This window comes from Phaenicophaeus curvirostris, chromosome 16, assembly GCF_032191515.1.
Source record: "Phaenicophaeus curvirostris isolate KB17595 chromosome 16, BPBGC_Pcur_1.0, whole genome shotgun sequence".
In the NCBI taxonomy this organism is placed as follows: Eukaryota; Metazoa; Chordata; class Aves; order Cuculiformes; family Cuculidae; genus Phaenicophaeus; species Phaenicophaeus curvirostris.
Window position 1 is genome coordinate 1,112,435 of NC_091407.1, and position 15,584 is coordinate 1,128,018.

The 15,584-nt window shown below is 40.6% G+C and overlaps 1 protein-coding gene across 2 annotated transcripts in view; it reads left to right on the plus strand.

The window, feature by feature from the left end:
• BMERB1 (bMERB domain containing 1) overlaps positions 1–14,168 on the plus strand; it is a 51,341-nt gene extending 37,173 nt beyond the window's left edge. For both annotated transcript variants that reach the window (XM_069870365.1, XM_069870363.1), the window contains exons 3-6: positions 7,032–7,105; positions 9,684–9,798; positions 11,398–11,480; positions 12,802–14,168. In XM_069870365.1, coding sequence (XP_069726466.1) covers positions 7,032–7,105; positions 9,684–9,798; positions 11,398–11,480; positions 12,802–12,914 — 385 coding nt within the window. In that variant the 3' untranslated portion in view covers positions 12,915–14,168. The remainder of the gene's footprint in view (positions 1–7,031; positions 7,106–9,683; positions 9,799–11,397; positions 11,481–12,801) is intronic.
• The last annotated feature ends 1,416 nt before the right edge of the window (positions 14,169–15,584 follow it).

A 15,584-nucleotide genomic window follows, 5' to 3' on the forward strand; every position in this document is an offset into this window, starting at 1 on the left:
TGCAGTTTGCACAGCACACTGGTATTTTAAAGTGCAAAAAGGTATGTCTGCTGATTATCTGGCTTTATGCAATCACTGTGAAGTGGAGCAACATCAAGCTACACAATGTTGATTCCTTTGGTAACAATAACCTTCAATAAACCAACTTAGAAATAGTATATTTTAATTCAGAATAAGTGCAGTAGATCTTGGAGGCTCACACAAAGTGGGAATATGGAACAGTCTCTCATTATTGGCTAATTTGAAAAATAATACTGAACTACAAAGCCTGCTTATGTAGAGTGCTTCCGTTCTGAAGTGAGAAAAGGCAGCAATGACTGCTGGGTATGTCGGAACAAAGTTCATTTCAAACTTTAATTACTTTTTCAACCAAATACTTTATCTCTGGTTTTGGTGAGTCACTAATGTAGCATCAGCTATGACTTCTCCGTGGCTTAATGTCTTGTATGGCAAGTGACACACACTGAACATCACCCTGGGTAAAGGCAAGAGGAAGGGACAGTATGAAGAGATAAACAGGCTCTCAGAGGAGTGAATAGCAGCGGTGACTCATGGTTAGATATTGCTAAGCAGGTGTTCTGACTTTTGCTTTCTTGGCTTGTTCTAATTCTTTCTCTGCTACTTTTTGTCTGTGCTGTGTATTATCTGGTTTCTGTCCTCTAAGGTTAAGCTTGGAATTCTCTTAGGACTTAGACGTCGAGCTTCTAGTACTTTTCTCTGAGTTTGGCACCTACCTGTTGCTGTGGTGCACCAACAAAACCTGATTTTTTTCATGAATAGAGTTGTTGTTGTTAGTGTTTCTGATAAGATCTGTCTTTTTATGGAAAGGAATAATAATTCTTTTCTCCTTCATAGTTCTATAATCTTATCGATACAATATGACTTGCTATGAATTCCTTCCTTTTTTTTCCTGATTTTATCTTGCTCTAGGAACATAAGACACACTCTGGGATGCTGTAGAGAAGGAGGCAGTTATGTGATGATGTATATTTTTCAATAAATACATGTCAGGTTGGCTGTTTCATAAGGTGCTATTAGGGCAAATACCAAGACCAGCTTTATGAGAGATACTGTGGGTGTCCCATTGCTATAGCCTGGTGCGGCACACACTTCTCTGCAAGACAGGATTAATTTGTGGCTGTGACTTTATGTCCCATTCACCTTTCACATCCTAAGCACATTCCAATCGTGTCCCACCTGCAAATACCCAGAGTCCTCGGGGAAATAACCAGGAACCTGTAAGCTGGGAAATGGCCCAAGGTGGTTTCTGTAGTGAAAGTTGACAGATACTCAGAGCTTGAGATTTCTGGAATTAGGGACAGAATTTCTCGGGGACTGCCATGGATCTGGAAGCCTCAAGGATGTAATTGTGCCCATGTAGATGTGGGAGCTCCTGAAAGGTCCAACTCTAGTGAGAGTCTTCCAGCTCTTCGCATGTTAACCTGGAAGCCTCGGGAACAGAATTGCAAAGTTCAGACTGTGCACTTTAAGCTCAAAGTACAAATGCAAGTCAGCTGTCAAAGAGGAAAGAAAAATGCCTTTCTTTGGTTCGATCTCCCCGCAGACCCATCTTCTTTGCCCTGTTTGACAGCAAACAGTCAACCCCAGAGGAAAATATGACATTTCACTTGCGACTGTGCGGCAGTCAAAATGCTACATTAAATTGCTCAGAAAGGAAAAGCATTTGCTTAGGTTGTGTACAATACTAAACACATCATTAGGAAAGTATTAAATTAATTGTAGACTTAATATGTGTTAGTTGAGATGTTTGTGTATGAAAAAAGGAAAAATGGAGGAGGAGGAATTCTCATTAATATCTCTATTAGACATCTAGGAAAAAGTTATTTAATAGAAAAAAATTTCTTTAAATAGCATTTTCTACATTGAACATATGTTGTGGTTGTCAGAAATTGCTGTTAATAGAAGAGGGAGAAGCTCTGGGTATCTTTAACCTTTTGAATTAGTCATTTTTAGGTGAGTAATTTAGCACTGTGTTTCCAAATGTAACCTTTAATCCCAGGCTGGGTTTGATTTCCCAGTTCTTAGCTCCCTGTGGTCTGGTTTGCATGAGTGGATGGTAGAATGGATTGTCTCCCATGAGGCCATGTATCCAAGATAAAGTATTGGTAACACATCATGGATATATAGCGCTCACAATCACCATGCCCACCCTTTTGCACAGCTGAACTTCCTACAGGCAATGATGTTCTGTAATAACACGTAACTCTCAACCTGTGGTATTTCCATGGTCTCTCACTCGGCCTTTGCTGTAAATAGGAGATATGGGTCAGTGATGATACAACAATGAACTGAAATGTTCTGAAATGGACTGACTGGCAATGTGTACTTTTATACCAAATGCCTTTAAATCCTTTTTAGCTTTGATAGCAAATAGTTGCTCTTTTGGTTTTAAAAATAAGAAAAGGTCAAATATGGCAACAAATTAAAGAAATTTATCTTTGATTCTGCTAGAGACAACACATAGCCAAACCTAGAGTTTCCTACATTTGCTGCCTCATAAGAAAAATAAAACTACTAGACTGGTTTAAGTAAACCATGCGCATGGGTTGGCTCTATGGTTTTATACTCAGCCTTATGCTACTGTTATCAGGTTAGATACTTCTGTATTTAAATCCAACTTCCCTATTGTATGTTTTTAAAGAAATGAACTTAGTTTTTGCAATGTAGAGAAATACTCCCCTCCGCAGCGGAGCATTTCTAGGAAAGCTCCTCTTGTTACTATTGAAGTTGACAGTAAAACTTCATAACTGGCAGAGGAGGTGGCCAACCTCAAGAAACTTTAACAGAGTCAGTGAGAATTAAATACAGACAGCTTCTTTAGACATTGTTCTGAATTTCGGTGAAGCATGCCTTAAATATGACCTCCAGGGATTGAGATTTTGAAGTCCTGCCATCTTCAATTGTCTGAAACGACAGCTGAATTGCAACCACATTACTTTGCAAGTTGTGGTCCACTGTCCATCAGAGACTGTTTTTAACAAGCTCTGTGTCTTCCAGGTGCTGAGCTAAACAACATGTTGATAAGCACAGACCACGTGTGCCATATTCATTAAATGTTTCCTACGATTTCACAGATTTATAATTAGAAGCTTTAAGAATTTAAGATGCGTAGACAGGGACAAAATGGAGTCAAATGTAGAAGAGAGGGGTATACATAAACGTCTTCTCTTCTATTCCAAGAATACTTTCACCATTCCAGAATCGCCACAGCTTTGGCATGGCCTTAAACCTGCAGTCCCCAAAGGCAGCCTCCACTCATGTCCCTCCTCCCTACCTCACTGTTTTTTTTAACAAATCTGCAGCTTGACAACATATTACCACCTCTGTCTGTGGCAATTCTTTTATTTCTACACAGCTTTTTGCTTTGGTCACCCACATTTCTCCATCACTGCTGGCCGCACTTGGCTGCTGCTCAGCATGTTCACTGGTGACACCACCAAGGAGATTATCTTCTTATCTCTATATTGACTCCTCCTCCTCACGCTTAGTACAATATCTGATTCTTAGGCAGTCTCTTAGAACTGCACTATCAGTCTTCAGACAGTAATAATTACAAGCATTTTACTTCTGGGACAGGAATATATTAAAACGGAACTAAAATAGAACTAAAAATAACCTTCGTGCCTGAAAATGCTCTTGGAAAAGAGGGAGGGAAACCAACAAAACCATTCTACAGCCATTTTTTAACTTCAAGCACCTTAATACAATGACAGAAGACTAAAGAATCTCACACCTCCTCTTACAGATACACTAGAGGGAGCACATACCTATTTCTAGCTTTGAAAGTCATTCAGCAAAGGCAGCATGCTAGACTGCTTTGCTTGTCCAGAAATCAATGAAAAAGCTATTTAATGCTTATGTAGCTGTTATTAATAGTTCTTCCTCTCAAATCTTAAGCATTCAACAAACTTGTTGGCCATCTCTATTTTTTTTGTTAAGGTGAGTGTTAAAGTGATTTCCCTACTAGCTTTTACTATAATTTTTGCTTTTTTTCCGTCCGTGGCCCTAGATGGTACCTGAGTCTTACACTGGGGAATTCAGTTTTCTTCCTCAGCTGAAAAGAAGACAGAAGAATTTAGCTGTTAAGGAGTAACTTGGAATGAAACAAAGCAAAATGCCTTTTCTGTCTTCAGTAGAGAATGTTTGTGTTTTTGAGTCCTGTGTGCCATTACCTTCCACAGCTCCTGCCAGGGCACATCTGAACGGGAGGTCTCCTCTCGGTTTCCTTGCCCTGCGCTCCCTCAGTGCAGATGGTGCAGAACAGAGGTGACTCACGCTGTCACCTCACTTGTGGATCTTATGGGAATGACAGCACTCGGAGCATTCTCCTGGTAACTGGACCACGGAAACACATATTGGGGCTGAGTCACTCTGCCACATCACTGCAGATTCTTCCGACCCACTTATTTTCCTGTCATTGTGTGACATGTTTAGAAAATCTTCTGCTCACGCTGTTTGTGAACTATTTTATCTTTTTTTTGGGCAAACAGAGAGTCTGCTTTTAGGTTTTGATGATACAGCTTGAAATACCAAGAGAGAAAAGAATAATCCATGCTTATGTGATATCTCCAAGCATACAGTGTATTTCTTGCAATAAGCCATCAAACACAGAAAAGCAGAACTGTAGCCTGTGTGTCAGGAGTACAGGAAAGCGCATTGAGATTCATCCTTGGCTCACAGCTAGTGCAGTTACTTCAGGAATGGATTTGGGCTCTTAATAAGAGAAATGTTTTATCATAGTCATAACTTGCGTTTAAGATTGCTGGGCACACATCTGAAGTTCAACTCTAGGGGGGAAAACCAACATGTTGTAACTGCTGTTTGCTTTACCAATATGTTTTTCCACAACATCAAAAATGATTTCACAGGGGCTAGAAAGAATGTACATACTATCTATTCTGAGAACAGAGAGTTCAGCAAAGGTTGTTTGTATATTGCAAATTTTATGCAAATTTCTCTAGCAGCTTTGTGGATAACTTCAGCAGGCCTGGAGGGTGTCATTTTAGATCTTCGCAGAAGCTTCATCGACCCGATAGAGAGAGAAGAACATCCTGTGTCCATGGGTCATGGAGATCTCTCGTGTAGAAGCTCAGTGTTCACTAGTTGAGGGTCTGGCCCCTAGATATTATCTGGGTGCAGGTTTCTCACCAAGAAACTGTCATGTTTGTTAACCACGGTCATTTTTCTTAAATATATTAACACTCATTCATTAATATGACACCCAAACTGCATGAACATTAAATGGATATGGGGCTGCGAGGCTTGTTCACATCCCAGTACATTTTAAATATTGGTTCTCCTGAGGGGATAGTGTTTAAGATTGTTAATTGATAAAAGTAATTTTAGTACCTTTTAGAATGATGGATCTCAAGAGTAAAATAGGCTTTGCTTGTGATCAGCATGAATAAGAGGAGGAGCCCAAGTAAGAATAATCATCAGTGTGTATGTCTTTGCCTCCAGGCAGCATGCTGCTCTTCCCAATTAAAGTCTGTCTTACAGGACAGTGTTTGGTGGGAGAGCAGGTGCCCAGTGCAGGTGACGGGAGCACCTACACAAGGAAAAGAGGTCAGTGATAAAGATTATTCTCAGAAGTATTTCACTATCATATTTTGGGAAGAGAGAAGTAAAAAGGCAGCAGGAAGAGCTATCATAGCACAATGAAAGTAGTGGAACAGTCAAGATGGAGTTAACCAAAGCAGCAAATAATAAAAGGATGATCATATTTTAATAACATGAGCAAAGCAGCTGAAGGACAGCTCCCTGCTAAGAGCCACGTTCCACGCAGAGGCAGCAGGGAGAATAAAAGCTCTTGGGTTGTGATTAAAATCTTATTTGTGCCAGAAACACCTACTTTTTTCCACTCTTCACTTAATTCAGTAATTTGTCTGCATTATTCTTTTGCATTTGCTCTCACATACATGCAGTGGTCTCTTGGGTTTCACTTCTTGAAATACCACCGTGACAACTCATGTTCTGACAGCACATCAACTACCTTCAAGTGCTCAGGCAACAGGCAATCACGCTTCAGGCACCAGGTTATGAAACAAGGACTCTCACAGCAGTGGGCAGGGATAGCCTTGGTGACATCTGAGTTGGAGAATGTACAATTAATCACAGCAGCTGTTTTGTGTTCTTCAGAGTGTGATGCAGCCCTTAGAACCAACACCTGAGTCTCAGCTGCCAGGATGGCTGAGACTAAAATAAAACATTTGCCAGGAAACCAACGCTGAAGTTTGTGAGCTGCCAAGGGAATGATTCAGTGTTGCAGCTCTGAGGGCAGGTATCAGGTTCAGTAAGAACTAAAGATGCAGTTTCTCCTAATGTTACAGATTTTTTAGGTGTCCTCTGTGTCTTAGCTTTAATGGACTTTATTCACACATCGAGGATTTAAAGCACGTGCATCAACCATGGAAGGCATTTACTCAAGGCACAGGACCTAATGATAGTTACATGCTAAATAGTGACAGTTTCCAGGTATTTGCTATCAGGGCTAAGTTGTTAGTCAAAGAAAGTTGGTAGTGGAATAAAAATATTGTCATGGCTGTGCCAAATACCATATCCATTTGTGCTCCCCCTTCCCAGGCTCCTTGTCATTCTCACCCTTGCTCTTTTCCCTAGGGAAAGCTGTTGCTGCAGTGGGGCACCCCTGTCTCTGTCGTGACTATTAAATACACAGTTCCCCAGTCCACACTGTTGGGCAACATTCAAGAAAGCAAAAGGCACCTGAAATAATCCTCAGTGAAAGTTACGACCAACACATAAATTAGATTCCATGAATACAAGTAATCAAGGGCTCAACAGGCATTTAGCACTAAATACCTTTTGCTGTCTGTTAAAGTTGGTGAATGAACGGTATCAGTATCCCAAGGTTAAACCTCCGTGTTTCAAGCTGATGCCAGGTCCCCGGGCAAAGGTCAGTGTCGTATATTCACATGAGAATATACTGGCCAGTCCCCTCAACACAGGATGGAGTTTGCATGTCTCTGACTGTGCTTTTTCTGTTTCTGCAGGATGGATGACATCCAGCTGTGCAAAGACATTATGAACCTTAAGAAAGAGCTGCAGAGTTTGGTAGCAATCCCAGGTAATGGCTCCCTCCAAGCCACTAATAGGATATTGCCTGGGTGATGGGTGGGTGGGGATGGAACGCGCTCCTGCCTCCAACAATCAGAAATCTCCCCCAAGCTTGCGTTTCAAATCTCTTACCTCTAGTCCTGATTTTTTCTTCCCATTTTCCTTCCCATCTTTAATCTCCTAGCCTGTAAATTTCTTCTGAAGCTGTATTTCACCGCTCCCTTGGCAGCAACCCTGCAAATATCACTCAAGCAAGGTGCACATTCCTTAGTTCTTGCACTCCCTTGGCAATCTCAAGGGAACCAGGTGGCATGGAGACGGTCAGATGGAAAAGACAGAGCGCTGAGATAAAAGGGAGAAAGGAGAGAGATTCGTAACAATCACTGAACATGTTCTTAATTGTATAAGAATTTCTTCTCTTTTCTTTGCACCCAAGAGAAGTGGATTCAAATTCTTTTTCTTTCTTTATACTTAGTGATAACATTTTAAATTTCTAATAACACTGCTGGTGTGGTTTTGGTTTAAATGGTGTTGGAAAGGATTATGAATCCTAGAGAATACCTATGAGCTAGTCGCCTTACCTCACCTCTGCTGCAGCTTTTCTTCCTATACTTGTAGCTCACAGTTAGGGCTGGCCAGTTTTCTTTTTTTTGGTGGCTTTTTTTTTTTTTTAAAAAAAAAAAAAACAAACCAGAGACCTTTTAGAAACTACTTTCCAGTCACAAAGTCTTAAACAGAGATGCAGGCAGTGGTTTCTCCTTAGCACTTTACAAATCTCTGTTACGTATTCGCAGTTCCAGCAGCACCACCTTTAGGCAAACTCACAACACCAACACTCGTGCCTTAACAGAGACAAAGGGGCTGCAGGCATTCACACAGCACACGCCTAACCTGGAAAAACACTCTCCAGAAGCAGGTTCATGCATAACATCATCATAATTTTCCTGTAATATACAGATTTGTATAGCGTGACCTGCTCTTCAGTTCTAGTAGTCAAGGTTTAGCACCTTTTAGTAGCCGTGTGACTGGTCTTTCAGTATGGAGTTTGCAGTTCTGTGCTACGACTCAGGGTGCATCTATTTAGCAGGCAGTTTCCTGAAGGACATCACAGGAGAGCACATCTCAATCTGGGAAGAGGATAGATTGCAAGGAAATCAAGCAGCTTCTGCCTTCAGTAGTGAGAGGGGGATTTCCTTTGCTCCATAGACGCAAGAGGCAAAGCAAGAAAAAAGCAGTGACCTGCAAGCATTCTCCTTGCTCTGCCACAAATTCAGCATTAACCACGGGAATTCTCCATAGGCAACAATGCAGAACTCCTGAAATTTTCAAGGCAGTCATAACCACCTTCCTTTAACATTTCTAAAAGATAAGCCACAGAAAACGTCCCAGGCAGAACAGCCTTATGTTACATTACAAACTAGTTCCTCTGCCAGTGGCAAACCATAATTTAAAATTTGACTTTCTGATATTGCGACTTATGGAATTTCATTGTCTCAGAAATATATTCAAGGTACTTTTATCTAGCTAAGGTATGAATTTCTTGCAGAATTTCCCAGCAGTGAGCATGCTGAAGCCCACAATCCAAAATTAAGCTGTATTAAACACTTACTTTCAAATGTCTGATTTATTCAGCTGTTTAAAATATCTTACTAGTTCAGTTGGCAGACATAACATAGCTCAGATGCGTCAGACCGCAGGCAGCTTGCCCTTCTCAACTCTTACTGAGCGTAATTTTATGGCTCTCTAAATGCAGTGCTACTGCTCAAAACCTAAATTCTTGATTTAACGTGAAGTGCCTTCTCAGCTAATCAGAATTTTCACCTTCTTGAGGAAATATGTGGGCTGGGATTTGCCTCTGGCTTTCTCATCTCTGCTCCACTTGCTAGGTTTGAAGATTAGCGTCTTAAATACATTTGGTTTATAATCTTAAAATACAGTTCTGTAATCCCCAACATTTGAGTTTAATTTATAATAGGCACATCTTTCCTGTTACGAAAGTGGTTGTTTACAGACAAAGTAGTCATTACAGACTGGCCGGTTAACAGGGACAAATTAATTACTCTTTTTTTTGAAGCACAGGAAAAATAAACACTTCTATTTAATTTCTCACATTTTACAACTGAAGCTATTTGTGTGGAGGGGCAGTTCACATGGCTTACCAGAGTAGAAGAAGGTGTAGTAGCCACCAGCCAAAGTGGTCAGAAATAGAGAGAAATGAGTCCTCTTGCTGTGGTCTCCTTCTCCTCTGATGCCAACGGCAGTGTGCACCGTGGTCTTTAATGGAGCATCCTGGACTTTTTTCTTAGCAATGCTCTTTAGAAAATTCAAAGCAGTGTCTTGCAGAGTAATTTAATGTGTACAGTAGGCTTGGCAAGCACCACAGCCTCCAGACCATTAATCTGATCAGACACAACAGCAGCAAATGGCTGAGAGAAAAGAGGCAGTGAACTTGCTGGGGTTTTGGTGACTGAGGTATGAAGAACCATTGACATCAATCAGCAATTCATTCTTAGACATCTGCAGTGTCCACCCATGGCCTCCTCCCTAGAACCCAAAGGAATAGTCTTTTTTTCTCTGTTTTTGACCAGAAAAAGAAAAAACAAAGATGGAGAAACAACGAGAGGATGAACTGATTCAGAAGATCCATAGGCTGGTACAAAAAAGGGATTTTCTTGTAGATGATGCAGAAGTGGAGAGATTACGGTAAGAACAAAAAGCAACTGAACTTATTAATGAGACTGCCCAGGTCAAATACTAACTAGAGCCAGTGACAAAATTGACAACAACATTGAGGGGAGAGAATTGGTCCTTTACCAAGTGAAAAGCCTCCTCCTGGTTCCATAGGAAAACATGATGCATGACTGCACTTCTGTGGCTCTTTATCCCATCAATGCTTCAGTTCTCATGACTAGAGCAGAATTTAGTCTCTTACTTTCCTCCAGAAAGTAGCGGAGCATTTACCATTAGAAAGAGAAGAGGTTTTTGCTGCTGCCAAGGGACCCTCTTGGCTTAAGAAGTAGACATGAAATGGAATTCTACAAGGGGCATATTTGTAGATATATAAAACCTGCCTTTTTTATTTTAAAAAACTACTAATGTGGTCAGGTTTTATTATTCCTATTCTCACATTGCCATAGCAAAAAAAAAAAAAAAAAAAGGAATGCTATCACTGACACAGTTCTACCTACCCTAAAGCACAAGCAAGTTCAGAATGGTTTGATCTCAGTATCTTAGCCCAAAGTTGCTGAGAAACCTGTGGTCTTCCTCAGTTCATTTCCAGCTGTTGCACTGAGATCCCAACGCTCTACCAATGTTTTGCTGTGACTTTCTGTCTCTTTCAACAGTAAAAATTCAGAGCTCATCAATCCATTTATCCTAAATGACAGTATCTCTTTGAACATATTTAAATTTCTAAGCAAGCAAAAGAGAGGAGAGAAGAATGCTTGCCAGAGTCCTGCAGCTGATCAAAGGGAGCTGCCCAAAGGCAGCAGCTGACGAGAAGCCTGAGCCGGTAACATCATCCCGAGCTCTCAACTGGGAGCTCAGCGTGCAGATCAAAATCCTCGGCAGCCAGACAATACAGGCACATAATTGTTGGCTACTGAAAACGTCCTGCTCTGCACTATACAGATGTGAATACATTACTGTCAGTTCAGGTCTGCAGCAAAAACTGAAGCTTTTCTTAAAAACTCTTGATAATAAAATCTACTTTTCCTCTGAACTGAGCAATCAGTGCGCTCATTGTTAATGTTTAAATAAGAAAATGGCAAAAAAAACTAACATGGAAATACGATTAACAGATACAGTTGAGGTTAATAACACAATCTTTAATTTTGGCTTAACGCTGTCATCTTCAGGCAAAGAGAACTTCGTTCTGGTAAACACTAACAGCAGAAGAGCAGGAGATCCAGTGTTTTGGCTAAGTGGGCCTTTAAAAATAAGCAGTGCAATCACAGCAATATGTGTCCTCTGCTTTACTCTGCAGAGAAAGAAGCATGAAACACTGGTGAGGCCCCATTTAAAAGAGGTGACCAGTATGCTTTCGATCTGGAATAACAAGTCCAACATCAGAGACAAGTAAAGAACCTTGGGGAAAATTCTGGCTCTGAATTTTAGAATCTTGTTACTGTTTTCATTTAGGCAAATATTTTGCTCTTTATAAGCAGCAAAATTGTTTTTTAAAACAACAAAGAAGTGAATTGTTTGCTAGCGATTTGATCGTCACCACTCTATTACTGTCCCCATTTACATAGAGCACATTGTTATTTCTTTAACATTTATTTTCCTTTTTTCCCCCACCAGAGAGAAAGAAGAAGACAAAGAGATGGCTGAATTCCTTCGCACCAAGTTAAAACCCTTAGACAAAGCAACACAATCTCCAACCAGTGAGTCCTTAAACATTAACAAAAACAGTAGGAAAAGCTCCAAAGATAAAAGCATTCCTGAAGGCCACACTGGGCCAGCCTCTGCCAAAAGCTTGTTTAATCTCGTGGCAGCAGTTACCGGCCATTTAGAATGCAGGTGCCCCCCTTAAAACTGAATCCACATCCTCTATTGGCCACTTCAAAATTTCTTTGAATGTTTGAAATGTTTTCAATACTTCAAATATTTATTTGATGACACCTTACCACAACTGGCTTTTGTGAGCAGGTAGATTTGTTTTTGCCGTTTTCCTATTTGGTTCTGCAGAAGTCACTGGAAAAACCCCTCAAGACGTACGCTAGAATATCTGAAGCAAAGTTTGCCTGGTTTACTGCAGGCATGATGGAAGAGAGACACAATACTGCAAGCTTCCACAGCTGCCCCAAATTGCTTACATCCTACCAGCATAAATGGGCTTTTTGATCACCTCAACCCAAACCAGACAGAACTGCAAACACTAATTCCTCAGAAACTAGGGAGATGACATGATTCCTTGAAAGCTTTTAGCTGCAGCTTTCAAACAAAACAGTCACAGCATGAGCTTTACAAGTTAAATTGGTGTTGACCCATCTCAAACCAAGCTCTTAGGCTGGGAGATAGTCAAGTGAGAGTGGAGCCCTTCTTAGCAAGTGAACTTGGTCCACCAGCTGATGAGGTTTGTATCAAACACATGCTGCCGTTTCATACAGATCAAGATGTTGCTACAGAGTTTTCAGAGGTATGTAGAGTGACTGTGAAGTATGAGGTTGATTGAGACATTTTAAGATGCTTCACCAAGTGTTTATATCCTTTTAGTCACTGGGAGCATGACTCATCTCCCTCGTTACTTTATTTCATGTCGTTGCTTTTAAATGTGATGTTAGAGATAAGATTTTTTTCACCCTGAAAAACTAAAACCTACCTTTATCTTGTCCTCCTAATTACAGTATCCAAGTTGATGAGAGAATAAACTATTTTTATTCTTCACTTCCTTAGTTGTTGGGGTTTAAACACAGCAAGATAACTTTCTGTGAAAGGCCCATTAGCTGACCCTACAGCTGTGAACAGGGACACCCGGATCGAACAAGATGCAAAGCGCTGACCCTGCGATTGAGACATCTGGATTTTTTAGTTCCCCTTAACTCTCTGCCCTGAAAAGATAAGACTTCCTGAGCAGTTTGAATCCACATACCACCTCGGTTACTACTAGATGTGTTCTTCAAACAAGAGTTAAAAGAATTGAGGGGGAGGAGGAAATAGCCAGACCAGCTCTTGGTTTTAACAGTCCCATTTTGACCTTTGCAGGCAGCCCGGCAGAGAAGAAGGCAGAACCTCCTCCGAGCAAGCCAACCATTGCCAAAGCAGGATTGGCCATTATTAAAGATTGTTGTGGAGCCACACAATGCAACATCATGTAGCTCTGGGCTCTCTACCGTGTCTGTCCTTTCAAATGTTTTCATGGAATGAAACTGTAGGGTGAGGGGAACTAACAGCGTCCTGCTAATAGACTCAAGAGCAAGTGGAACAACAGTAACATATGGAATGTATAATGGCAGGTTCTTCACTGTTGCATGGATCACTCAACACGCATGCCTAAAACCAAGAGAAATCTATATAGTGGCTGCCCAGTGACCAGAAAAGATCTTTAGTAGAGTCAAACACACCCCACCGATAAAAGTGAATGAAAGGAGGGTGTATTTCATCCAGTAAGGTATAAACCAGCAATTTTACGATGCCATCGCTTTCTAAGGATTTGTTGTACACTTTTCCCTCTTGCCAAAGGACACTCAAAAAGAGTTGACGTATCCCATTTTGGCCACTTTTCAAAACAGAAGCCAGAAGTAGCAATGCTGTACATAGTGCAACTGAGAGAGGAAGCAACTTTAGGGTAACTGATGTGGCATACAAAATACTTAAACTAGCATGATGTTCAACTACTTCGCTGTGGAGTTTCACTTCCAATTCTTCCTAAAGAATGAGGATCAGTGACAAGGATGCCACAAGTAGAGATTTTTCTATCACGTATGATTTCTGAAGTACTTAAGTCAAATTAACATTGTTTGCAGCAGGGAAAATAAATTTCTGGTAAAGCTTTACAAGCACAGCTACAGTAATCTGCAAAAAGACGTAGTCCAAAGCTGTGTCATTTCTCTTAGATTTTTCTCTCCACCTCACATGGAGTCAGAAATACTCACCCAGAAAGTCTTGACTGTTAGAAGTTATATACAATATGAGATTATGTATCACTGGTAGGTTGCTGGGAGGAGACTGGAAGACAAACAAAACTTAAGTGATACTTAAACGATGCTTAAAACAACTATTAATTGCATATTTCATGACCAGAAGAAATATGAGCTATCAACTACAGGAAGGTATTAGCCACCCAAGACAAACTGACCACAAGACAAATATACAAATACATAAGTAGATATTTGTGTAGGAAGATCACATTGTACACTAAATGGGTTTAAAAATTAAGGGAAATACAGAAAGACTTATCTGTGTTTCATTATTAAATGTGTTTCTGGTCTCTATGCAGATTAAGCCTTGTGGAATCCAATATCTTTATATTAGCTGTCAGTAGCTGGTTTGTCTGTGTGATGGTATTTCCATATAGATGTACTGTGATAAGTGTAAATAGTAAAATAAATGTACATGGATCTAATGTGAAACTCAGGCATAAAAGTAACAGAGAGCAAAAAGTTCCTAGAATAACGTTTTTCAGGAGGAACTTTGATTTTGTGAAGCCAGATAAGTGAAGTGCACACTTACAGACAAAGGAATCCATTATAGGGAAGGAGAAAAAAGTTAACAGCATTTACACAAAAAAAACCCAATAGTATTTTTTAGAAAGTACCTTAAGGGTCAAGGAGATGGACACCATCTAAAGTAACTCAGACTGTTGTACAAGTAAAACTTAATCTCTAGCATCAGACTCCTTCGATGAAGAACGTTCATAATTCCAGAATAATGTTTCAGTATTGCAGACTCACTTGAGACACATCACAAAGTTCCTTATGGTTTAAGGATCAAGAAGGAAAACCAAAAGGTTTCCACTAAGACACGAAGTGCTTGAATTACTTGGAGCGCAGATGCACGAAAGAGGACAAACATGCAGAGGCTGAATAGTCGTATATAGTTCTGCATCCTGGTTGATACATAAAACACCACAAGAAGTTCTGTAGCTGTTACTATCTAGATTATCTGGTACAGGGTGACTCTATAGCACCTGCGTGCACTAACAGAGGCAATGGGAAAACTGCTTTTAAGCAGGAACACGCACTGAGGGGAAGAAACACCCACTGGCTTCCGTAAAATTCATCAGCCTCTTGAATTTGCCAGTACCAAATTAAGATATCGGGAATTATCAGTGTCTTTAGACAAAAGACATGAACAAAAGCAGATAGAAGCCAGGAAGAAAGCTGCAGCAAAGCACCAGACAAAGGCTTAGGAGGATCCGCCGTTACAACCAGGCGCTGTGGATGCTGGTAAGTAGAGTCCCAAAGGAGCTTTTGAAAGGCAAGAGGCAACTTGGGCACATTACTGTTTAAACTAGGCTGTGCGGATGACCGGGGGAATCCCTGCATGCTACACAAACTCTGGTCCCTTAGAGGAAGAGTGAAAGCTGTAGAATGTAGGCTTGCAAGAAAAAAAATTGATTAACAGGAAATGGAGCTCAACGTTTTTGGGTGCAACACTCATGACTGAGCTACAGAGCCCCCCTCCTTGAATTAACGTCAAAAGACCAAGCAAGTGTGAATACATAATATTCATACACAGTTCACACAGGTAGCCAGTGCCCCAAAGGGACTTGAATCACATCAATATTAATGAGAGTGAACTTCATTTTCAGAAGTTTTGGCTCAGCTGTAAGGTTCTCCTTGTGAGTTTGTCTTGGTTTTAATTAGCAAATGCTTCAGTTCTGTTTTTATTTGGGGGGCTTTGAACAGCTTGCCTGCAGTGATTCTTTTAGAAGGGGGGTTCAGTGAAGCTGCTTAGCATAAAGTCCTGGATATTTTAAACTGTGAGGCAAGATTCTCAACTGCATTCAGCACTGGCTTACAGCGATGTCCATCCAGAACACAGCA